General features: G+C 36.3%; 1 protein-coding gene and 1 long non-coding RNA gene across 2 annotated transcripts; both read right to left on the bottom strand.

Moving 5' to 3' along the window:
- Positions 1-573: 573 nt before the first annotated feature.
- On the bottom strand, positions 574-5,318 carry LOC144973852 (uncharacterized). The gene is made up of 5 exons (XM_078916743.1): positions 5,232-5,318; positions 4,794-4,902; positions 3,453-3,694; positions 1,743-2,923; positions 574-1,576 (listed from the first exon to the last, which is right to left on the bottom strand). Exons 1-5 carry the CDS (start codon positions 5,316-5,318, stop codon positions 1,096-1,098), a joined length of 2,100 nt encoding a protein of 699 aa, XP_078772869.1. The 3' UTR covers positions 574-1,095.
- Positions 5,319-5,512: 194 nt separating this feature from the next.
- Positions 5,513-25,618, bottom strand: LOC144973851 (uncharacterized). The gene is made up of 3 exons (XR_013645626.1): positions 25,303-25,618; positions 19,338-19,418; positions 5,513-5,613 (listed from the first exon to the last, which is right to left on the bottom strand). It is a non-coding gene; the product is annotated as an uncharacterized LOC144973851 (long non-coding RNA).

The raw sequence follows: 25,618 nt of genomic DNA, 5'->3' as shown, positions 1-25,618 counted from the left end.
GACCGTTAAAAATAGATTTTTACACTTTGGAGTAAAATATTTCTAAAACTACCGGACACGTAGGTTTTGTCGCTGACAAGGTAATACATGAACATTTCTTCTTTTAGGTTGTAAAATTTCATATGAATATGACGAGTACTTTTCCCGTATTTTACAAAACACCATCCTAATTTGCTCTTCATTTGTAAAAGTAAAAGACAAAGCCATTTTGCCCTACAGCCCGAATCACAAGTTCAAAACGATTTGGCACCAAACAGCGGCTGAGCGAGTCGTGGCAAAGCGCTTTCTGATTGGTTGACCTCGTTTTAAAGTTCATGACTAGTCAAAATGTCTGCGCGGTCTCACTGGCAGAGGGGTGTTTATCGTCTGGCATTGCGTTTGGGTTCAATAAACAGCTGATAATTTGACTGTTTAATTTACAAGAATTTAAGAAATTATAATGTTAAAAGTTTTCGATTGCAATATGATCTACAATCTCAGCATGGGTTTAATTACTGTGTTCCAAGTCACGTTCTATCAGTAACCTTGTCCAATTTCTCTTTTCCTTCTATATTTCTTTTGTTTACGTACGCAATATCTCTCTCTCTCTCTCTCTCTCTCTCTCTCTCTCTCTCTCTCTCTCTCTCTCTCTCTCTCTCTCTCTCTCTCTCTGTGTTATATATTTCTTAATATATTTCTGTGTGTTATACTAATTTCTCTCTCTTTATCCCTCTGTCCCTCTCTCTCTCTCGCTCTCTCTCTCTCTCTCTCTCTCTCTCTCTCTCTCTCTCTCTCTCTGTGTTTATATACCATCCAGCTCTAAAATTATATAAGTTAGAACTCTTCTAATGTTTTCATCATATTCTCTATCAAATTTGCCATAAAATTGCCAAATTTCAATCTTTTAATCCACTAATTACGCAAGATACAACCAAAGGTCGAAAAAAATGCAGAAAAAGCGTCCCATATTTTCGCGTTTTTTTCCTCTTTGCGGGTCATCCAAATAAATGACACCTTTGAAACTGCATAACTTGTTTATTTATGAATGGATTTTCAAAATTCAAAAACATTTTTACTCAGTGGAGATAGGGCTTTGATTTCAGACAAAAATTTTCCTCAAAAAGAGAAAAAAACATTTTTCATAGTCATTGCGACATAATGGAGTCTTGAGTGCTTATTTAAGTCTGAACTGGATGCAAATGCTTTTCCACAAGTAAGACATTGATGTGGCTTTTCCCCAGAATGGATTCTTGAGTGCCTAATTAAGTGTGAACTTCTAATAAATGCTTTTCCACAAGTAACACATTGATATGGCTTTTCCCCAGAATGGATTCTTGAGTGTAATTGCAAGTATGATCTTCTAGCAAATGTTTTTCCGCAAGTAAGACATTGATATGGCTTTTCTCCAGAATGGAGTCTTGAGTGGTTATTCAAGCCAGAACTGCATGCAAATGCTTTTCCACAAGTAAGACATTGATGTGGTTTTTCCCCAGAATGGATTCTTGAGTGTGATTGCAAGTCTGAACTGGATGCAAATGCTTTTCCACAAATAAGACATTGATGTGGTTTTTCCCCAGAATGGTTTCTTGAGTGTAATTGCAAGTATGATCTTCTAGCAAATGCTGTTCCACAAGTAAGACATTGATGTGGCTTTCTCCAGAATGGATTCTTGAGTGCTTATTCAAGTCTAACTGGATGCAAATGTTTTTCCAAAAGTAAGACATTGATGTGATTTTTCCCCAGAATGGATTCTTGAGTGCCCAATTAAGTGTGAACTTCTAGCAAATGCTTTTCCACAAGTAAGACATTGATATGGTTTTTCCCCAGAATGGATTCTTGAGTGTAATTGCAAGTATGATCTTCTAGCAAATGTTTTTCCACAAGTAAGACATTGATGTGGCTTTTCCCCAGAATGGACTTTTGAGTGTGATAGTAAGTTTGAACTGGTTGTAAATGCTTTTCCACAAGTGAAACATTGATATGGTTTTTCCCCAGAATGGATTCTTGAGTGTGATTGCAAGTCTGAACTGGTTGTAAATGCTTTTCCACAAGTAAGACATTGATATGGTTTTTCCCCAGAATGGATTCTTGAGTGTGATTGCAAGTATGATCTTCTAGCAAATGTTTTTCCGCAAGTAAGACATTGATATGGCTTTTCTCCAGAATGGAGTCTTGAGTGGTTATTCAAGCCAGAACTGCATGCAAATGCTTTTCCACAAGTAAGACATTGATGTGGTTTTTCCCCAGAATGGTTTCTTGAGTGTAATTGCAAGTATGATCTTCTAGCAAATGCTGTTCCACAAGTAAGACATTGATGTGGTTTTTCCCCAGAATGGATTCTTGAATGTGATTGCAAGTATGATCTTCTAGCAAATGTTTTCCCACAAGTAAGACATTGATGTGGCGTTTCTACAGAATGGATTCTTGAGTGTGATTGCAAGTGTGAACTGGATGTAAACGCTTTTCCACAAATAAGACATTGATGTGGTTTTTCCCCAGAATGGATTCTTGAGTGTAATTGCAAGTATGATCTTCTAACAAATGCTTTTCCACAAGTAAGACATTGATATGGCTTTTCTAGAGAATGGATTCTTGAGTGTGATTGCAAGTGTGAACTGGATGTAAACGCTTTTCCACAAGTAAGACATTGATGTGGTTTTTCCCCCAGAATGGATTCTTCTTGAGTGTGATTGCAAGTCTGATCTTCTAGCAAATGTTTTTCCACAAATAAGACATTGATGTGGTTTTTCCCCAGAATGGATTCTTGAGTGTGATTGCAAGTATGATCTTCTAGCAAATGTTTTTCCACAAGTAAGACATTGATGTGGTTTTTCCCCAGAATGGATTCTTGAGTGTGATTGCAAGTATGATCTTCTAGCAAATGCTTTTCCACAAGTAAGACATTGATATGGCTTTTCTCCAGAATGGAGTCTTGAGTGCTTATTTAAGTCTGAACTGGAAGCAAATGCTTTTCCACAAGTAAGACATTGATGTGGTTTTTCCCTAGAATGGACTTTTGAGTGTGATTGCAATTCTGAACTGGATGCAAATGCTTTTCCACAAGTAAGACATTTATATGGTTTTTCCCCAGAATGGATTCTTGAGTGCCCAATTAAGTGTGAACTTCTAGTAAATGCTTTTCCACAAGTAAGACATTGATGTGGTTTTTCTCTAGAATGGCTTCTTGAGTGTGATTGCAAGTATAATCTTCTAGAAAATGTTTTTCCACAAGTAAGACATTGATATGGCTTTTCTCCAGAATGTATTTTTGAGTGCTTATTCAAGTTTGAACTGGATGCAAATGCTTTTCCACAAGTAAGACATTGATATGGCTTTTCTCCAGAATGTATTTTTGAGTGCTTATTCAAATGTGAACTGGATGAAAATGCTTTTCCACAAGTAAGACATTGATATGGTTTTTCCCCAGAATGGACTTTTGTGTGTCCATACAAAGCTGACCTATAAGTAAATACATTTTCTTTTTGAAGCATTTTCTCTCTTCCATCTGAACCACTTCCATTCTCAAGTGTATTCTGGGATGTGGAAGGTATATCAAAACTTGTATCACAATTATCCTTGGTGTCATTCTCAGACATTTCAAGCAATTCAACACAATTGACAGTCGATTGATCAATATCAATTTCAACATGAAAGTCCACATGGAGCCTCTCATCCAAAGGATTGTCAAAGTCTTCAACATCTACATCCTTGGGCTCTGCGAAAAAAAAATGGTTAAAAAAAAAAAATATATATATCCTTTTACACATAATCATAAAGCAAACAATAAAAGCCTATTACAATTACAAGTAAAGAAAAACATAAAAGCTTTATACTTTAACTCCTAAATAATAAATTTGTACCGTATCTTACAAACCTTCGACTTTCGGTGATAATAAAGACAATTTGTCCCAAAAAAAAGGAGGAAAGTATATCAGTCTATTAATTTACCTATGACCAATTTTTTTAAAAATAAAAGAATAATATGATTACATAATATTATGTAATACACTAAGTAAAAACAAATAACGCATCACCTTTTGATCGCAGTAGCATTTTACATCGGAGCGATTTAATTGAAATAATAAAACAGATTACAACTTCAGTCAATTTTCTTTCCACTGATATATGATATGCCAAGGTTATCAAAGTTTTGCCAGGGCTGCCAAGTTTAGAGAGTCAAAATGAGGGCAGAATGAGGGACAAATGAGGGATGGAATAATAAGCACATACACACACACATATACATACTGCCAAAATGAAATAAAGACAGTAGCCGACAGTACACAATAATACTACCAATTGGATGCAGTTTATAATATCTTGGTCATTGACCCTAGTATTAGAGGCATCATATAATAATATCTTGGTCATTGACCCTAGTATTAGAGGCATCATATAATAATATCTCGGTCATTGACCCTAGTATTAGAGGCATCATATAATAATATCTCGGTCATTGACCCTAGTATTAGAGGCATCATTTAATAATATCTCGGTCATTGACCCTAGTATTAGAGGCATCATATAATAATATCTCGGTCATTGACCCTAGTATTAGAGGCATCATATAATAATATCTCGGTCATTGACCCTAGTATTAGAGGCATCATATAATAATATCTCGGTCATTGACCCTAGTATTAGAGGCATCATATAATAATATCTCGGTCATTGACCTCCCTAAAATATAACATTATCCGACATCAACTAAAAACACTTTGAAGGGACTAATCAAAAACACAAAATGTGTATTCTTTGACCATAGAGGATGATATCACAGTCATAAACTCCTAATACTAATAACTATCAACAACTGGGCTGCAATGCTGAACAGAACATGAAGCGGTGATGTGGGACATTAGTCCCAAATGTGGAAATGTTCCACATGATGCAGGACTCTTGACAGCCCTGCTTTGATGTATCCTACATGCGAAAGTAAAATAAAAAAAACATGTCTAAAACACACACTACACGCAAAGAACTTTTAACCATGATTTGCCTTGGTTGCCAAGTGAAAACTGATGTCATGTGTGTACATTGCTAGGAAACGCATTATGTTGAATGGACATTAAAAAAAAAAAGTCTAAAACACACACTACACACAAAGAACTTTTACCCATGATTTACCTTGGTTGCCAAGTGAAAACTGATGTCATGTGTGTACATTGCTAGGAAACGCATTATGTTGAATGGACATTAAAAAAAAAGTCTAAAACACACACTACATCAAAGAACTTTTACCATTGATTTACCTTGGTTGCCAAGTGAAAACTGATGTCATGTGTGTACATTGCTAGGAAACACATTATGTTGAATGGACATATTCTAAACCTAGTCATCTGTACTTGTTTCAGAACTTTACCATTTGCTTTTAACTTTTATACTACCAGGCGGTATATTTTTCTTTAGGGTAATGATCCGGTTTCTTCTCATTTAGGCTGAGAGCATTTTTCTCACTTTCAATCTTATCTACGAAATACCCAATTATATACTATTGAGAAAACATGATTGCTTGACATTCTACAGTTTGATATCAAAGAGCAGCAAGCTTTTCCTCCGATTCCAGTGTGTCATTCATCAACATCTCTATAATTTGACTCACAGTCGATTCTGTAGCCAGACTTGCATAGCCAGCTGGAATAAATACATTAAGAAATCATGATTATTATTAGTATCATCATCATCATTATTATTATTATTATTATTATTATTATTATTATTATTATTATTATTATTATTATTATTATTATTATTATTATTATTATTATTATTATTTTTTTTTTTTTTTTAGACCCAGGCCATCCTATCTAATGACCCTCTTAATTAGTAAAAAATTGTATTTGTTAGGTTAATTATTATGTGTTTAGTAGTAGTAGCAGTAGAAAGGCATTGGCATTAACTGCTTCTGTATCGTTCGTTATGATAAATTTTTTTTTTTTTTTTTTATGAAATAATGGTTGAAATATTAATGTTGCCTAACGCGTTCATGGAGGGTGGGGGGTTAATTGGTCAGTTGGTCAGTTAGAGGATATATTGGGTTGGTGGGTTGTAATAAATTTTGTTACTTTTTTAGATGATTTAAATTAACAATTAAAAGCTGATCATGGTTGGATGTGGATAGTGGATAAAATGTGTTGTTGTGATTGGTGGATGACAGAGATCCTGTACCAATCGGTTTATTGATGATTCAGGGCTGTTTGTAATGTTGTTTAGATAAATTGTCTGGGACTGGCAGAGGTTTAGTAGGGGGGGGGGGGGGGTGTTGGATTCTGAGGGTTTTGATTGGTGGGAGTTGAAAGGCTGCAGCCTATCAGCTGATCGGAATATTCGAACTTCTGTAATATGGGGTTATTGTGGAAATGTGGTTAGGTTTAGGTTTTAGGTTGGATGTAGGGGGGGGGGGGGGGGGGGGGGGGGAGGTTTCTGAATTGCTTCTGTTGTTGGGATGTTGAATACACGGGTCAAACGTCTTGTGGGTTTATTAATTGTTGTGGTCGGTTGATGTTCTTGGGCTATTGCTAAATTATGGGAGTAGATTGGAGCTGGTGATGAAGGTGGTTATGCTTTTAAAAGGAAACTTTTGATTAATTTGTTAGTAACCTATTCCCTTGCTCCCTTAGGAGTCCAAGGGTGGCCACCCACTTTCCCGCTCTCTAGCCGAGCGTCATTCGCTGCTTCAACTACTGTGCACGTGGTCTTTCCCTATGCAGCATTGGTTATTTTATTATTCTATGAATATGGTTAATTTTTCGATAAGGTTAGAATCGTGGGGTGGGGGGGGGGGGGGGCAGTTGTGACTGTGGGTGTACAAGGTGGACGTTTTAATATTATAAATATTGTAAATATTCTTCTTTCCGAGTCGGCCCCGACTGATCTCATCTGCATACATGTGGTCCACGGCAGTCTAGACGCCGCAGTGCAATTGTTTCAGCCGCGCTTCAGGCGGGTTGGGCGGGACTAGACCCCTCCGGCATGCTGCGCGGCACACACATTGCCCCGCGCCGTCCCTGCCGTGGGCCGTTGCGCCAGGTCCGCATCGGAAAAAAAAAAAAAAAAAAAGGGGATTATATCTTACTAAACACTTGTGTCACGTCCTTTCCTTGGAGGTTTGTTATTGTTATTTTGTTGAGTTTAGTATAAGTGGGAATTTTTAGGCGGGGGGGGGGGGGGGGGGGGGATGTTGTTTTGTATGTTAGTATTAGTATCATTTATTATTAGATGGTTTTATCTGCCACATGATCTTTTAGAGCCGAAATAGGGTCTGTGTTCTCTACTCTAGCTATAGTTTTGCAATCAGATAAATAAAAATACAAAAAAGGTGGTACTCTGCATTTTTCCTTGGCGAGATCTTCTATCGTTTATGTTGGTATTCTTTTCCGTCTCCGTTTGTATCAGGGTGATGGGAAAGGGGCTGTCTGTATTATCTATCTAGATGTGGGGTAGGATTGGATGTACTGTGTGGGGGAGGGGGGGGGGGGTGTGTGGGTAGAAACAAAGGAAAAGGTTAGAATTAGTTATATACAGAATGGTTCTGATTATATTATTCCGGAGGCCGAAGAGTTAGGAGAAGGATGATCGATTCATCGGGTTGTGTATCATTATCAATGCTGAGAGAGAAAGGGGGGGGGGGGGGGGGGGGGGTAAGAATAGACATGGACGCACCTCGTTGTTTGTAACTAGGTTGTAGGTAGGTTGTTTGGCAGTGAAGTTGGTGAAAATTTTATGGCTATATCAGTGTGGTAGAGGGGGCGAAAGGGGAAGTTAATATAGAAAAGGATAATACTACAGCAAAAGTAAGGGAAGGAGGAATAACTAAATACTAGGGGTAGGAATATATAATAGTAAGTGATCAGTCAGGTAAATGATCGATAATAGAGGTGTAAATAATATATGTATAAATAAAGTTTGTAAAGCTAGCTAGGGGGGGGGGGGGGGGGGGCGGAGGGGAGGGGTAGGGTCAGGTTGTGGGTGTGGTGCAGAGAGTTGAAATGTCTCGGTGGAAGGTCATCTATCTGAATTGTGCTATTAGGTCGGTATATTTGTTCCATCTTGTTTCTCTCTCTTTATCTAAATCGTTTTTGTATTTCTTTTATATTATGTTAAGAAATATTAATGACATGTCGGTATTCGTGGTGTTTTGTCTGTGTACTTGACCCATCCATGCAGTCCAAATCGCTTGTCTTGCTGCTGCTAGGATGTGTATGTTTATTTCATGTGTTGCATTGTCAGTTTTGGGGATGATATTATGTCTAAATGCTATTTCTGTATGTATGGGTTGTCGTATTGTTTTTTGTATTGTGTTTATTGTGGCTCTAGTCAGTGTTTTTGTTTTAATGCAGTTTGTGAAAATGTGTACATTTTGTGTTGGACAAAGCGCTCGGCATAAGGCGCATCTGGGCGTGTTGTTTGTTGGTAAGGCGTTGAACATCAGTCTGTATGTTATATGCTTACTGTATCTAGAAGTATCATGTTTATGTAAGTTTTCTGAGGCCACTCTCATGTTATCTAAAGTTAGTCCTGATGCGTGCATTAGGTCTTGTTCTCTGCGTTTGTTTGGTGTGTTTATTGTTCTGTATATCTGTTTACTGTCTAATTGTTTATTTATTGTGTCTGGGTATTTGTTTAATAGTCCTACGAATTCTTTGTAAAAAGGAGGGAGTGTCTTACCTCCGAAATGGGGGAGTGTGTGGTCGATCTTTTTAAATTGTGTTAGTCGTGTCCCTAAGTAGTATGACCCGAATTTATTTCCTGTCGATTCTTGTATTATTTTGTCTATATATCTGATCTTAGTTGTGTCTAAGGTTCTTTTAATACATTTTAGTCCTGTGCCGCCTGATTCTGTGGGAAGTGTGAGTATTTCGTGTGGAATGGGTTTTGCGTCTTGTAGTATAAATGTGTCTATGCGTCTTTCTAATTTCTTTATTGTGGTGAACGGAGGTTTGAAGATTTTGATGTAGTATAAGATTTTTGGAATAATGTAGGTGTTCACTATCCTGGTTCTATCGAATATATTGGCTTTGATGTATGTATATGAATGTAGTTTCTTGTCTATATTGTGTACAATTCCACTCCAGATGTGTTTGGGTGTCGTGTGTCTTTGACAGTACGTTATTCCGAGGATTTTAATTTGGTTAACCCATTGCATGTCGGGTATCTGGGCTTTTTCGGTTTCTAAGGGTTCGGGACCGAGATTCATGATTTTGGTCTTTTTAATATTTAGTTTGGCACCACTAGCGAGGCCGAAATTTTTGAAAGTTTCTAAAATTTTGTGTATGCTAGGTATATCTCTCGGAATTAGGGTTGCATCATCGGCATACGCGATGAGTTTTTTGTTGGCTTTTCCGGGAATTCTGGTGCCTTTAATTTTCGGGTTTCTCCTAATTTTTTCCAAAACGGTTTCGAGACATAAGATGTATAGTTGGGCCGAGAGAGGGCAACCCTGTCGTACTGACCGACCGATTTTGAAGGGATCAGATACTTTTTGATTGACTATTACACAGCTGGAGGGGTTGTTGTATAGTATTTTTATCCATCTTCTGTAATAAGGACCTATGTTGTTGTGTTCTAATATTTTGTGTAAGAAACTGTGTTCTAATCTATCGAAAGCTTTCTCTTGATCGATGGACAAAATGTATGCGTGTGTGTGTGTCTGTTTTACGTATCCTATAAGGTCTCTGATGAAGTTTGTGTGTTGTTCTATTGTTCTGTTTTTTATGCTACATGTTTGTTCTTTGTCTATCAGTTGGGGTAGGTGAGTTTTGATTTTGTTGCTTAAAGTTTTCGCTATAATTTTGTAGTCGGTGTTTAGGAGGGATATGGGTCTGTATTGTTTGACGTCTGTTGTGTTGCTTTCTTTGGGTATGAGGGTTATGTATGATATCTTTTGGCTGTTCGTTAATTGTCCTTCTTTGTGTATTTCTTTAGTCAGTTCTAGGAGGGGTTTTTTAAGGAGAGGGAAGAAACTTTTGTAGAATTCTACTGTTAGTCCATCGGGGCCTGGGGATTTGTTTGTGTTCATGTTCTCTAGGCTGTGTTGTAGGTCTTCTATTGTGATCTCTGTATCTAATTGTTCTTTCTGTTCGTCTGTCAACTTCTTTGTATAATCGGTGTAGTGGTCTTGTATATCTGTTGATATTTCGCCACTTGTGTATAGTTGTTTGTAAAAATTGTAGGTCTCAAGGATTTCTGTCTCGTTTTTTGTTATTTGCCCATCTGTTGTTCTGATTTTGTCTATATGTCGTCTATTGTGTAGTTCGTTTTCTATTCGTGCTATTGTGTCGTTTAAATCAGTGTAGTCGTTGCGTGTTTTGTATGTGCTTCTTACTTTGTGGCCTCTGAATTTTCTTTGTTCAATTTCTTTCAGTTTTTCTATTGCTTTAGTAACATGTGGTTGTGTTTGTATTTCTGTTTTGTTGTCACGCGCCCTGTCTATGTTGATGATTGTTTTGTACTTTGTTTCCTTTCTGTTGGTTTTGTCTTGTACTTTTCTCTCTATCATTTGTGTTAGCGTTTGTATGGTCTGTTTGAGGGTGTCCCACCATTCTCGGATGTTGTCATTTGGTATGTTGTCCGTATAGTCTAATATGATGTCGGTCATGTATTGTATGTAATAATGGTCCTGCAGGAGACTGTTGTTGAATTTCCAGTAGGCACTTTTTTGTTTGGGTCTTGTAATTTGGGTGCCGTACTGGGCGTAGACAGCTTTGTGGTCTGTGTAGTCTAGTGTGTTCTCTATGTGTTTAATTTCTGTTATTGGGGTTGTTTTGGATATGTATATTTTGTCGAGTCTGGATCCTGTGTTTGCGAATGATTTAAAGGTGGTTTCTTTCCCGAGTGGGAATGTTTCTCTGTATGTATCTGTTAGATTGTGTTTTTCTAAAATTCGTTGTAATATTTGTTTGTCTATGACTGTTTGTTGTGTTCTATGGTGAGTTGTGTCGCGGGGGTGTAGTGTATTATTGAAATCCCCTGCTAGGATGATGGGTGTTGATGGGTTTATTTCTATTCTTTTCTCTAAGTCTAAGAAAGTTGTCTTTTTTTCGTCCGTTCTTGAGGCAGGTCCGTAGATGTTGTAAATTTGGAATTTGTAGCCGTCTTGAGTCACGTCTATTTTCCCTATTCGTCCTGTGTTGTCATGGTCGTGTTGGGTAACAGTCCAATTGTCGGAGATTTTTATTATGGCTACTCCTCTACAGTTTCTTTTTTTCTTGTCGATTGTCCAAAATATATTTTTAACTTCTGGTTTGAGTTCGAGAAGTGTTCGTTCTTGTGTGAATTTGTCGTGTATGTTCGTTTCTTGTAACAGTAAGAAGTCTGGTCTTTGTTTCCTTATTAGATTTTTAATGTCTTGTATTTTCTGTCTCATGCCTCTGATGTTGAGTGTTATGATTGTCAATGGTGGGGGGTCATCCTCTTTGTAGGGTGTTTTTATTTTGTATGGTTTGTTTTTAGTGTATGATTTTGTTTGTTCTCTAGAGGTGGTGTGTTTGTTGTATCTAGAGTTGCGTTTGTATGTAGGTATATATGTGTGGACTGTAGGCTGCATGTCTGGGTTTAGTGTGTGTATTGTTTTGTTTAAGTATTGGGGTGTGTGTCTCCCATGTGTCGTGGTGGTCTGGGTAGTGACCTTTCCCTCTCGATGTTTTGGATGGGTGGAGTCTTCCTCTTGAGGGAAGAGCTTCTTTGGTGGGGTGTGTATGCATGTGTTTGTGTAGGTATTGGGTAGTGTGTTCTGTGATTTTTTCGTGCTCTTGGGCAAGCCCCAGGTGGTGATCGTGTGAGTGAAGTGTGTGCTTTGAAGGGCGATGGTGTGGTTGTATTTTTTGGGGGAGAGTTTTTGGGTTTGCTATTGGGGTTGGGGGGTGTGGATGGGGGTGGGGGTGATGTTGCCCTTTCTAAAGGGATTATTACTGGTGTTGGTGTGGTGTGTTGGTGTAGATTTGTCATGGATGACGTTCGTTTTGGTGTGTATGGGGAGTTGTGTGGTTCCTGTTCTAGTTGTTTCATTGGTGCAGTTTTTGTTGTGTTGGTATCTTTTGGAGTGTTGTCTTGAGGGTTTGTGTTTGGTGTCTGTGGTTTAGTGGTGTAGCTTGTGAGTAGTGGTGTATTTGGTGTGTTGTTGTTTTTTTGTGTGTTGGAGTGTTGTGTTGTGTGTTTCTTTCCCTTTTTTACTACCTGGTTCCAAGGTTCTTGGGATTGGGATGGTGCGTCCGGCAGGGGGTTGCCGGAAGGCGTGACAGAACCAGTAGGTGAAGATGGAAAAGGAGGAGGGATAGTGGGATTTCGTGCTGAATTCACTCCTGGTGCATACCGTGCTCTAGTAGGGCACAAGTAGAAAGGGTGCCCCACATTGTAGCATGTGGAGCATGCCGGCACACGCCCAGGAATGTGCACTTTTACGTGGTGGAAGGCGCCACCTACCTCAAATTTTAGATAATGGGGTATTTCTACCCCATCTATCTTCTCCAGACGGAACGTATACGAGTCCAGCTCGTCCCGTCTGGGTTTGCCGACAACGATGGTGCCGGGCTTGGCGAAGGGGGCGAGGGCCCTGGTGAGGCCGCCTTCCTTGACGGAGGGAGCCACCCATTTCAATACCCCCGACACCAGGGATTTGTTAACATCCCTGATGTGGAGGTTTATTTTTAGGGTTGGGTGGGGGTGCACTACGCCGTGTAGTTTTTCCACCTCTGACTCCCTTCCTTCCTCGAAGGTGACGTAATATTTGCGGGCGTCCATGAACCGGTAGACTCCCGCAATATCGTCTAAACTGACCCCCATGTTATTGAGGGCCAGCTTGATCTTAAGATGGTTGGCCTGATTTGTTTCAGGTCCTTTTAAAAAGACCTCAACCGTATTTGGCGGATGAGGCCCATTGAACTTAAGATCCTCTGCGGATAATTTCACCACAACTACGTTGGGGTGAACCGCCATGGAGGCCCGGAAAGAGAAAGAGAAGGAGAGAGAAGAAGGTGTAAATGCAAAATCGTAGGGGGATATCCCCCTCTTGTGGTAATATTTATTTAAAAAAAAAAAAAAGGGGGGGGGGGGGGGGGCTAGAGGGTTGTTAGGTATGGACTCACTTGCTTAGGTAAGGGGTAGTGCGAGTGGAGTTGGACAAATGTTTGAAGGGAAAAAACAAAACAAAAAAAAAAAAAACACTGGTGTTTCTTGGGAGGTCTTCCGTATACTTACACCATCCAGTTGTTTTAAATTTTAGGCACAGATAGGCACATTCTAACTAAATTCACTAACGAAGTTCCCTACCGGCTAAGAAAATAAAAGGGTAAGGAAAAAAGAAAAACAAACAAAAAAACAAACAAACCTAAACAATAAAACAAAAAAAAAAAAAAGGAAAGAACTAAAACTAAAAAGGTCTAAATTAAATCCTAGAAACACTATAACACAATAACACAACGCCACGTCCAGACATTTTTTTGATATTCAGTCAGGGAAGACGCTCTTTAGTTGCCAATCATCAAGTAATTAGCCTACTATTATTATTATTGTGTTTCTGACAGATTAATATTGTGGAATCACTCCACTCAGAAGTGTTTATGTGAGAAAACAGTTTTATTATATTGTAAGTACGAAAAACGGTATAAATAACTCAAATATGGAAATTAAGAAACAAAGAGTGCATCCTTCTCTAAGTCATGCCACTCTGATATTTGTAAGCCCAAGTAATATTTTAAACAATGGACTTAATGAATAATAGCTAATTAAGTTGTAATTAAAATCAATTAGCTAATAACAAAGGGGAGCAACTCTTTCCTAGAGTAACTTGATGTATAAGTCTATAACAATTATTACTATTACTATTATTATTATTATTATTATTATTATTATTATTATTATTATTATTATTATTATTATTATTATTATTATCCTCATCATTAATATTATTATTATTATTATTATTATTATTTATTATTATTATTATTATTATTATTATTATTATTATATTATTATTATTATATTATTATTATTATTATTACTATTATTATTATTTATTACTATTATTATTATTATCATTATTATCATTATTTATCATTATTATTATTATTATTATTATTATTATTATTATTATTATTATTATTATTATTTATTATTATTATTAATAATAATAATATTACAGTCCAAGCTTATATTGGGACGTTGCTTAATTGGGACTGCCACTTTATTGCGACGATTCCTTGGGAATGTAATTTATGTCTATATAAAGTAATCCTTGCCGCTTAATTGGGACGACCCGGTGCTTAATGGAGACAAAATTTGACAATGGCTGTCCCCATAAAAGAGCTCTTTCGTTGTCTTCAATCATTCATAAAATGCAAATTAGCCTAATGGAACCGTCAATTGAGTGTGTGGTCGCACCATTCATCATAGAGGTGTTAACAATAGAATTTATCTGTATCTCCTCTTTAGGGTTCCTCATAGTCATCACAGTAATGTGAATACACAAATTTACCTGTGCCCATTGTCAGTGTCATCGACTGCCATCGTCACGTTCATTGTCATGGATCAATGGCAATGATGATAGATTCGTAAACTGACCATTGTTGTCATGGGTAATGAGTGATGCTTTGTTTGTTCTAGGGTGTGACCATCAAACGGTTTGTTCGTTCAAGGGTGTCACCACCAAATGCTTTGTTCATTCAATGAGATGAATCGGTGGACAATGCATTATGCACAGCATATTTGGTGCCGGTTTTGCGCAGTTAGATTTGTCTCTCATTGTTTGAAGTAGAGTAAGGTGTCTTTTGTTTTTCATTATGACATTGTTGCAATAACGGACATGCAAAGTGATGTAAGGCAGTTGGTAAAAAACTATGGTTAATCTGAAAATTGCTCTATTTCATGGCAGCCGCTTAATTGGGACGATTTGTCGGGAAACAAGCCATCACAATAAACCATCTTGGACTGTTTTATTATCATTATTATTATTATCATCATAATTACGAATGTCAATATTAATAGTATCTAATAAAAATAATAACAACAACAGTGATAACCTATTTTTTAAAAAATAGGGTTGGGGATCAACATTGCTCCGTAATGCCAATGTCAAATTTTTATCATTGAACATTGAATTACTGGCAAATCTAAAAATGATAAATATTATAAAGCTATTTTTCACAGTTTGATATACTGTACGAGTATCTTGCAAACCTTTCTTAAATTAAGGGTAATTCCTTTGTCTGTTCATTCAAATGTTTTTTTTTAGAACATCTAATGAGTCGTACAAATGAGTCCATAACCTTTGACCTTCGGGTTTACCATAAGTTTGGCCACTGATGGCTCAAAAGATTCATCTCGATCTATGTTAATTTCCACAATACAGTAGTATAATAATTTAAAATTACATAACTCTTATGTTTAGACTAATATGTCCCTTCATACACGTCATGTTATTTGTATTAATTTGTACACTTCTAAATTAGGATTTTATCTCTAGGATGCAAAGTCTACTAATTGAAATAGATGTCGCTGCTACGATGATGGAGGTATTTTCCTTGAGGTCCATGTTTGAACTATCACTCACTCACTATCCAGCATCGCTCTCATTGACATTGGCTGCCCGCACTTTGTGATGACAAAGTTCCCTTCCATTCATTTCTGTCCATTCTAGGATGTTTTTTTAATAGGTAGGCCTAGGTCTTCCCCTTCTTCGTTTTCCCTCCATTTTCCCCTGTATCACATCTTTCATCGTGCATGGGTTTCGGGATATATGATTGTAAAAACTGAGTTTTCTCCTTTTGACTATACTTAATAGCTCTGGCATGACTTCCAGCTCTTCTAAGATGCTTTTATTTGTTCTTTTTTCCCTCCAGCTTATCCTCATCATCCTTCTTATAAAACCACATTTCAGCAGTTTATACGTTTCATGTCTTTGTTATTGAGGGTCCATCTTTCTGCGCCTTAGGTCATCACTGTCCACACCAATACTTTTAATAATTTTATTTTCAAATGTTGTCGAATGGATTTGTCTTTCCATATATTAATTAGAGAGGTCATTCTTTTCTTTGCCATTGCAATTCTGTTATTTATATCCATTGAGCAATCGCCATTTTGCGTTTTAATGGATCCCAAATATTTAAAATGAGACACACCTTCAATCTCTTCGCTTTTAATGAGTATGGCTTGATCTTTAACTTCTCCGATTTGCATGTATTTTGCCTTTCTGGTATTTATTTTTAGGCCTTTAAGCTCACCTGCATTGTTTAGATCATTAATGAAACTTGTTGCCTCTGTGTGGTTGTTAGTAAGGATTGCGGTGTCATCTGCATATCTGAGATTTGATATTTTTCCACCTCCTATTTTAATTCCAAAATTTTCAGCAGCTGCTTCTCTCATTATTTGTTCAGTGTATGTGCTGAATAAGTGTGGTGACAGAATAAAACCTTGTCTTACACCTGCTCCTATTGTGAAGCATTCGGTGTTTGTTGTTCCAGCGAATTCTAAGTTCTTGGTTTGTGTATAAAGATTGTGTGAGGGCAACAAGATGTGATGGGAAACCCATGTCGTGTAGGGTCTGAAAAAGTTGTTCATGTTCAACACTGTCAAACCCTTTGCTGTAATCTATAAAGATGATGTATGCTTCTTTATGAATTTGATTTAGTTTTTCTATGATGACTTGAATTCCACAGAGCATGTCTCCAGTACCTCTTTCTGGTCTGAAACTTGCCTGTTCCTCTGCTAGTTCTGTTTCTATTTTAACTTTTAATCTTTCTAGGATGACATAGACCATGATTTTACTAGCATGACTAGGAGTGCTATGGTTCTGTAATTGCTGCACTCCCTTGTGTCTCCTGATTTATCTAGCATTAAAATTTCTTGTTGTTTCCATTCCTCTGGCCATCGACATGTCTCCCAGATCTTGCAGTATAGTGAGTGTAGGATCTTCACCGCATGTTCTCCATTCGCTTTTATAAGTTCTGCTGGGATGCTGTCCAATCACGGAGATTTACCATTCTTTAGTCTTGATAAAGCCTTTTCTATATCCATGTATCATTGGTGCTGGCTCTTTTGGTTCTATGTTGTTTTGAAAGTTTATGTCCTTTGCCTGATGTGATTTGAAGAGTTGTTCTCGGTACTCCTTCCATCGCATCATGATTTGTTCAGGATTTGTTAGGGTATGTTCTTGAGAGTCTTTTATTGTCAATTGGTTACGTTTGAACTGTTTTTGTTTCAGTACTCCTTCCATCGCATCATGATTTGTTCAGGATTTGTTAGGGTATGTTCTTGAGAGTCTTTTATTGTCAATTGGTTACGTTTGAACTGTTTTTGTTTCAGTGTATTGATTTTATCATACATTTCCTTTGACATAATGCAACGATCAAATAGATTTATGTTATGACATACCCTTTTTAGCCAGGCTTGTTTATCTTCTTTGATTTGTTTTTTGACATGTCCTTTCAGTTATTTGTATTCTTCCATTTGTCCTTTAATCTGGCTTCTCTTTTACTGTTAGCCAGAGTTTCTTCGCTTATCCATGGTTTTGTCTTTTTCTTTTGTTTTCGTCCAAGGATAGAGTCTGCTGTTTCATGATATATATTCTTCATATCTATCCATAGATCTTGTGGTGTTTTTTCATCTTGGATGTCACAGAGGGCCTCAAATCGGTTCTCTGTTTCAGCAACAAACCTGGCTTTTGTAGTTTATCTGTGTCATATCGGATCACCTGTGCTTCTGTTTTTCTCTGTCTAAAACCTTTTATCTTAAATTTTGCTGTCAGGAGGATATGGTCGGTGTCACAGTCTGCACCTGGTTTTGTTGTGCAATCAGAGAAACGTGTAAACCACCTCTTACTGGTTAAAATGTAGTCTATCTGGTTCTCTGTGAGTCCATCCGGTGAGGTCCAGGTGTATTTCCTTCTAGCGTGTCGTTTGAACCAGGTGTTGAGAATCATAAGATTGTTGGTTTGTGTGAAGGTGAGAAGGTGTTCCTCTGAGTAATTGTTTATACCCAGACCGTGTGGGCCTAATCCTCTGTCCTTGTTGGCACCCTCACCAACTTTTGCATTAAAGTCACCCGTGATAATGAGGGCATCTCGAGGTTTTACTTCTTTTTTTACTGATTGTAACTGGTCGTAGAACATTTCAATTTCTTCCTCGTTATGTGTTGACATTGGAGCATAGACCTGTATGATGGTGGTTGTTACTGGTTTCATATCTAGGCGCATAACAAGTATTCTTTCAGATACAGGGTTGTAGCTTATCAGGCTATTTTTAGCTTGGCGGTCAAGGATTATAGCAATTCCTGCCTGTCCCTTGTTTCCCCCGCTGTATATGACAAGGTGTTCTTCGTGGTTGAAATGTCCACTGCCCTTCTTCCATCGACATTCACATAGTCCAGTGATACTGATGCCTTTATATTCGAGTTCTTTCGTAAGCAAATGGAGTTTTCCTTGTTCTAGTAATGTTCGACTATTCCATGTGCCCATTGTGATGGTGCATTTTTTTTTCTTTTGTTATTGTTTTTAGTTTTCTTTCTCCATTCTTTACTTTTCCCGTTTTCTGCTTTTCTATCCATTCCAATTGAAGCGTCAACAGAACAGTTTGGTTCATCTGCCTCGGAAGTCAACCTCCTTTGCAGGTTTCGGCTAACTTCGTCATCTCCTGATGTCCTTCCTGTCTGGATAATTCCTTCCCCAGGAAATTTGACCCTGGTGGCTCTGGGGGGCCCAGCTCGGTCGGGTTCTTTTATTCTTTTATTTGTCATCATGTGCAGGTTTTGTGGCAAAGGAGTATGTCGGTGGTTTGCCATTGCCTTCCAGACAGTTATGGCCGCTAATCATTTCAGTCTCGGGCATAAAACGATGCCTTTCCACCTCTTGCTTTTCAAGCCGTTGTTCAGATTCGTGGATCTTCCACCTTCCACATATTTTTAAAAGCATCCCATCCCCTTACTTGGGCATTATGATCGGTCATAATTTAACGTTTGGGAAATGCTATCTCGCAGCCACCCTATTGTCAAATTTATTTGTGCGCGTCAACACATTTTATACCTAACCGATTTTGATCATGGATGGCTCAATTGATTCGTCTTGATCTATGGTAATTTCCATAATATGGTAGTATAATATTAATAAGTAAAGTAAAATAGATGAATGCCTGTATGTAGCAGCCTTCATTTCCCCGCTACTACTACTACTACTACTACTACTACTACTACTACTACTACTACTACTACTACTACTACTACTACTACTACTAATAATAATAATAATAATAATAATAATAATAATAATAATAATAATAATAATAATAATAATAATAATAATAATAATAAATAATAATAATAATAAAATAATAAATTCCGCTAATCTGCAAATTAATTTTAAACAACTGACTCACTTCTTTGAAGACGGTCCCATACTTGAGTCCTCAAACTACATTGCTGCTGGTTCTCACTGTCTTTATTCATATCAGGTGTATCTGTTGGGAATTATCAAATATTAAATATTTTAACAGCCAGTTAAAAAATTCAACAATTCTATGAATAACTAAAGAGAAAAATGAATAACAAAATAGATGAATAAATAAAGTAAACAAAAACACATAAATCAATAAGACAGTTCCACTTTTCACCATACTCAACACATTTGTGCCCTTCCGGCTCAAAACAGTATTAAGTCGGGTTTTTTAATTCTGTGTTTATTGTATCTAAGTAAAGATTATTTCATGCCTAAAAGTTTGATACAAAATTTTAACAATTCTGATCACTCGTTGCCGAGATACTAACGTTTAAAGTTAGAAGAGTGTAAAAACAGAGTTATCAGAAAATCGACTATGAAGTTGAGGCAAAAGTTTCAAGTACAGTCGATTCAGTGGGCAAAGATTACTCCCCGGATATGGGCATTTGAAATTTGACTTAGAGTAATAAAATTTGCCATGAGCTTAATATATACATTAAATAATGTGCCTACAATTTTTTTTCAGGATCCAATTATTTTGGTAGTTTTTTGATTATTATTTTGTTAGATGATGCCTGTTAACTAATGAAAACACCAATATTATGATTGTATTAGGTACAAAAAAAAAACGCTGCACTTCAATTGAATTCTTTCTTTCTTGAAGGGTCTGTAAATTGTAGAATCAATGAAATAAAATTTATTAAAGTGACATTTCTGTCTTATCTAATGTCTAACTAGGTAATCATTTTTTGAAAAATACCAAAAGTATAAAAACAGTTGATACCAAGGTACAGTTTTGAAGCTATGTGACGCTGATTGATCAGGGACAAAATATATGAAGATAGAGGGGAGAGAGAGAATGAGAGAGTAGAACACACAGTACAGAACAGTGCAGAAATGAAATTGAAACCAACTGGTCCCTTTCCAAAACAAAGAAAGACACAAAGCCACATTAAAAGACAAATGTTGGTGGGTGAGTAGACGAGATCGCAGGAAGGGGAGGCCTTCCGGAAGCTCCTCTGTCTAGCATTAGCATCTCTATCAATTTGTATTTTCACCGTGGATCTTTTGTCATGCGTTTCTTTATTCAATTTGTCAATATATAGTAGCATTTTAAAAACTCTAGAATAAACCTTGATAGATTAGTGAAAGTTTAAAATTTCCTACTATGACTATTGTTTTGGTTCTTGGCCACCATTTTGTTTTGTGAAGTATTGAAATCGAAAGTAAAGGTAGTGCAGACCTTATTATTTTTTTTCTATAAGGGTTAGCTCGAGGTCGGAGGATTTTTTTTTCTATTAGGATTAGTTATACGTCTTAGCGCAAGGGTGTTTGTTTTTCCTATTAGGGTTAGTTAATGGTACGAGGTTATATTTGTTCTTAGTAATTGACACACAGTGTCAGAGAAATGTAAATATTGCTGCTCGAAGCTCGAAGAAATAAATAACAATGTGAAATTGAATGACAGCTTCAATGTAATTACAAAAACAGATAGAATGGATGTTTCAGGTTTCCCCTTTATCAACAAACAGGATGAATGAAGCACTACAGATGAATGAGATGATGTGGTAGTGGCGTTGTTAACATGAACAATGCCACTACATCATCTCATTCATCTGTAGTATTTCATTCATCCTGTTTGTTGATAAAGGGAAACCCGAAACGTCCATTCTATCTGTTTTCATAATTAAATTGAAGCTTTCATTCAATTTAACATTGTTATTTATAACAGTGTCAGAGGGAGTTTAACAAAAAATCTAACTGTAACTCACACACTTGAAACCAATGTCATATGAAAGAGCTGGCAACACTGATTACAAAACAGTTTGAATTTTGTTTCTATTTTGAATAGAAATGTAGTTACGACAGTTCAAAGTCTGAAATTTCAGACTGATTTTTACCCCAAAATTACCATTGGAAAGTTGTGACCGAAATCGCGTGACGTTAATGAAAAAAGATGAAAACAGTCAATATGGAGGTCTTATTAATGGATTGTATACAAAAATGTTCGTCTTATCAAGGACAATGCATTTACATTAATAAAGAGGAAGATACAAATTTCAAAATAACACATTCATAACATGACGCAAATGTTACATAATTACAAATTCGACTAGACACAAGAAAAATAATTTTCAGCATTTGATACTTGTTAATTTGAATGAACTACATGCGGAACCTTTTTAAAAGTACCCTCAATAACTCAATATGTTATTGGTTTATCAAAATTCTGTGAACTTAGGCCCAATGGTGCATTTGTAGGACCATAAGGAATGCATTCAGTTTGTGTTTGTGAAATACATCAAAATTCAAAACTAATCATATATAGCTCTTCCTAGGGATAAATTCATTAATCAGAATAATTAAATAAAATAGTGTGTAATGTTGAAAATCTAGAATTTATACATTATCATTGTGAAAAATGTGCAACAGACAATCTGAAAGCATTTCTTTCATTTTGTGGCAAATATAAATGTGACTGTGCAGGATGCATGAATTTGATCAGAACATCAGAATTTTCCTCAGAGAAGTCAACTATAGTTACTATATTCCACTTTCATTTCTGATCATAAATCGCTGCTGCATACATGCCAACTCGAAAAGAAATTTGGATGACATCCTCACTCATACTCATATCAAGAAATGAATTGTAGTGCCATGATCCACAGAAATTCTACTAAAAGTAAAAGATAGTATTTTTAATAGATATTGGTCTAAAACAACACTGATGATTCTGAGTTCAAGAATTCTCTGTGCTGATTCAAAACATGTAGTGGGGTTATAGAATCAGCTTCCACTCCTTCAAAAGTCTTATATGAAAATCTTATGCCATGTTTGTCACTAGAGCACCATTCATAAAGTTGTTTTGGTTGTTATATAGAGCTTGTAGACTTGTTCAAGGTGCTAACTGTTTCACAGTTCCCATAATTCCATCACAAGGTGATTTCCCCATGGATTGTTGCAAAAAAGTGACATTCCGCATGCAATCCAAAATCTTCATGATGATGACATAGGTTTGAAAAGTTTTGTAGTTTTTATATTGTGATGCTGCTCCATCACTGAAGTAAATCACTATATTTATGCTAGGGAGAGATGACTTCAAATGTCCCACCACCTGTCTCATAAATGTGTGCACTGGTGCAATGTTCTGTGATAAATAGTCACTAGCGATACAAAAACTAATGTGATTTAATTTTCCATTCTCCCTGTAATAGAACAAAAGGATGAGGTGTCAATTGTGCATTGTCCCAATGACGTCCTTGGACAGTATCTTGAATGATAAAAGAATAACTTTCAGCAAAATCTAATAGAACTATGGCTACGGTATTATCACTCAGGGTGTCCTTCACATGGTTTAGACATGCAGCTTGAGACTGCAAAAAAAATGATGTGGTGTAGGTCATGAATTGTTTTGCAGACTTTCTCATTAATATTTTCAACAGTATCTTCCAGTATTAATAAAGTAACTCTGTCAGTATGCACCACTGTTTGAATGTAAGCATATCACCGAGATCAAGATCATTTTGAGAAAAGAGATTATTAAGAAATGCTTTCAGATTGTCTGTTCCAGGACATTTTTCACAACGATGAAGCATACATTCTGGATTTTCAATATTACACACTATTTTACGTAATTATTCAGATTAGTTAAATTTATCCAGAGGAACAGCTAATATGATTAGCTTTGAATTTTGATGCATTTCACTAACAAAAGCTGAATGCATTCCTTTTGGCCCTACAGTAATATACCATTTGGGCCTAAGTTCACAGAATTTTGATAAAAACCAATATCACATTGAGTTATTGAGGGTACTTTTAAAAAGGTTCCGCATGTAGTTCATTCAAATTAACAAGTATCAAATGCTTTTGCACTTTAGTTTTTTCCCCATCAATTGTGACTTTCCAGGACACAGTCGTGAATATTCATTGTTGTTATAAAAATTCAATTCGCTTTTCTTTAATCTCATCTGCTATTCTTTTACCTCTTTTAGAATCGGGTTCAGCAAAAAGTCCTTTCTCCTTCTTTAACGTTTTCACTTTTTTAACATGCTATTTTTAACTGGAGAACATTCCAACACACAAAATGATAAATCTAAAGGAGCTGGATATTTTTTTTCTTTCATGCCATCCTGATATATCTGAATGAGTGTGTAGTCTACAATTATTGAACTGTTAATGCATTATTTCGCACTTTTTTCAAAAATAAATAAACTGAAAGCATTGAATTTATTAGCTTTATTAGCCAAATACTTTAAGCTTTGTTTGTTTTCTGTATAGTGTAATATAAGTCGATTTTGGGGGTTTAAATAATTTATTGATTATGCCCCTTTGTAACTTAAGATTGAGATACTAAGGTTCTTTGCCGGTGATTTTTACCATGAAGCACCTCAAAATACAAGGAAAGCTTCCATATGCTTATAGAAATAGTGTATCAGCACAATATATCAAATTTTGAAAAAAATCCCAGCCGACATCTTTGACCATTTTGAGCCTTGAAGTTGACTAAAATTTGCGATTTTGATGAACGTTGCAATACGCTATGCGTTATTGTTCGAAAAATTATAGTACCAGACCCATATTTTTGCTATATTTTGTTGGACCATATGTTATTTAATGATATACAAATCATCAATGACCAAAAATGAAACATTAAAGTCATGAAAAAAAATATTGAAAAAAATCATTTTTTTGCCGAACAGCACGGAGAGCCATATTCAAGGGCAGATAACTCTTAAAAGTTGATAAATATTTCCATTTTCCTTCAAATAATTGTAATCTATACTAAAAGTTGTACAGGATTTACAAATTTGAGAGAGTTAGCTTGAACAATAAAAAAGTTATAGCCTCTCAAAAATGGACCCACGAGCAAATTTGATTTTGACGCGTTTTTAGACAAAATTTCAAAAAATTGTAAAAAAAATTCAAATATCCATATTCTGAACTGAAAATTTGGTTTTCTTCATGTCTCATAAAGTATCTTCAATTGAGCAAAGTTTGAGGAAAATCAAAAGGGGTGTGGTTCCCAATTTCCGAAAATTTGGTCCACTTGACATGGAATGGCCCCATAATTAAGACCTTTATTATGAGAATGTGGATAAATGATAACAAATATATCTAACCATATAAAAGAAACTTGATGACTTGATGGCAAAATGAAATAAAATTAAAGCAATTGATATTTTTAAAATATCGATATTATTAATATCGGATTATACAAAGAAAAGAAATATACGAACTTTTAAAATAAAAACTATAAAATACCCATTAAAAAGTTGAAAGTATGTATTCAAAATAAAAACATAGTAAATAATAGTACTACAAATATTATTATGGGCTAAACTTAAAATAATAAATATCTAAAATTAAAAGATATCGAAATCGTTATGAATATTGATATCGTCTGGCAGCCGTGCTGAGAAGAAAATGAAAACACGGCATTTCGGCGCCGAGTCAAAAAGTGTCTGCGCATAGATACAGGGCCCTGAAATTTGGCATGAATAATGTTTTGATGTTATTATTTTAAAAACACACGCTGTAAATAAAAAAAAATAAACGCGTCTGAAAATTGCCAAGTTAATTATAATACCTGCTGAAATTGAAAGACGAAAATAATGAAACCAAAATATCTGCGTAGAATCTTTATAACGAAGTTATGCATCTTTAAAATTGAACCCCCCTAAACGCGAACGGCAATTTCTCTAGTCACAACTTCTTTTATGGGCGAGTTGGGTCACAATTTGACTCCCACTGGGACTCCTGTCACTGTCAGTGTCAGTGACAACAGTTCAGTCGGTCTCAGTCTCAGTAGTCATGTTCGGAATTAATCTTTGTGAATCCGATAGATATGCATTTCCTTTGTTTCATAGAATATACATTCTTCCAACATTCCAACTGGTGCAACGTACCCATTTCTTGCACTTGAATTTGAAAATTTTGATTAACCGATCCTCGACCGCTGTATAAACGTAACATACCATTCCCAACTGACTTAAGCCGCAGTCGTTTAAGTGTAACACACCTTTTCCAAGTGACACGGGCATCAGTTGTAACACACCCGACCTTGATTCAGTAAAAATTCCATTGTGTTCTTTATGAAATAAAAGCCGAAGTTTGATTGGTTGATATTATTAGTTTCAGCCAATCAGCAAACAGTTTATTTAAGCTGTTTGGGTTGAGTATGAAGCTAGTTTTTGACGTAAGAAATGACGCGATCAAACCCGA

The sequence above is a fragment of the Berghia stephanieae genome, chromosome 5 (genome assembly GCF_034508935.2).
Source record: "Berghia stephanieae isolate SIO BIC M18660-M18661 chromosome 5, UCSD_Bste_1.3, whole genome shotgun sequence".
NCBI classification, from domain to species: Eukaryota; Metazoa; Mollusca; class Gastropoda; order Nudibranchia; family Aeolidiidae; genus Berghia; species Berghia stephanieae.
Note: the sequence above shows the minus strand (reverse complement) of the source record. Positions and strands in the feature narration are given on the sequence as shown.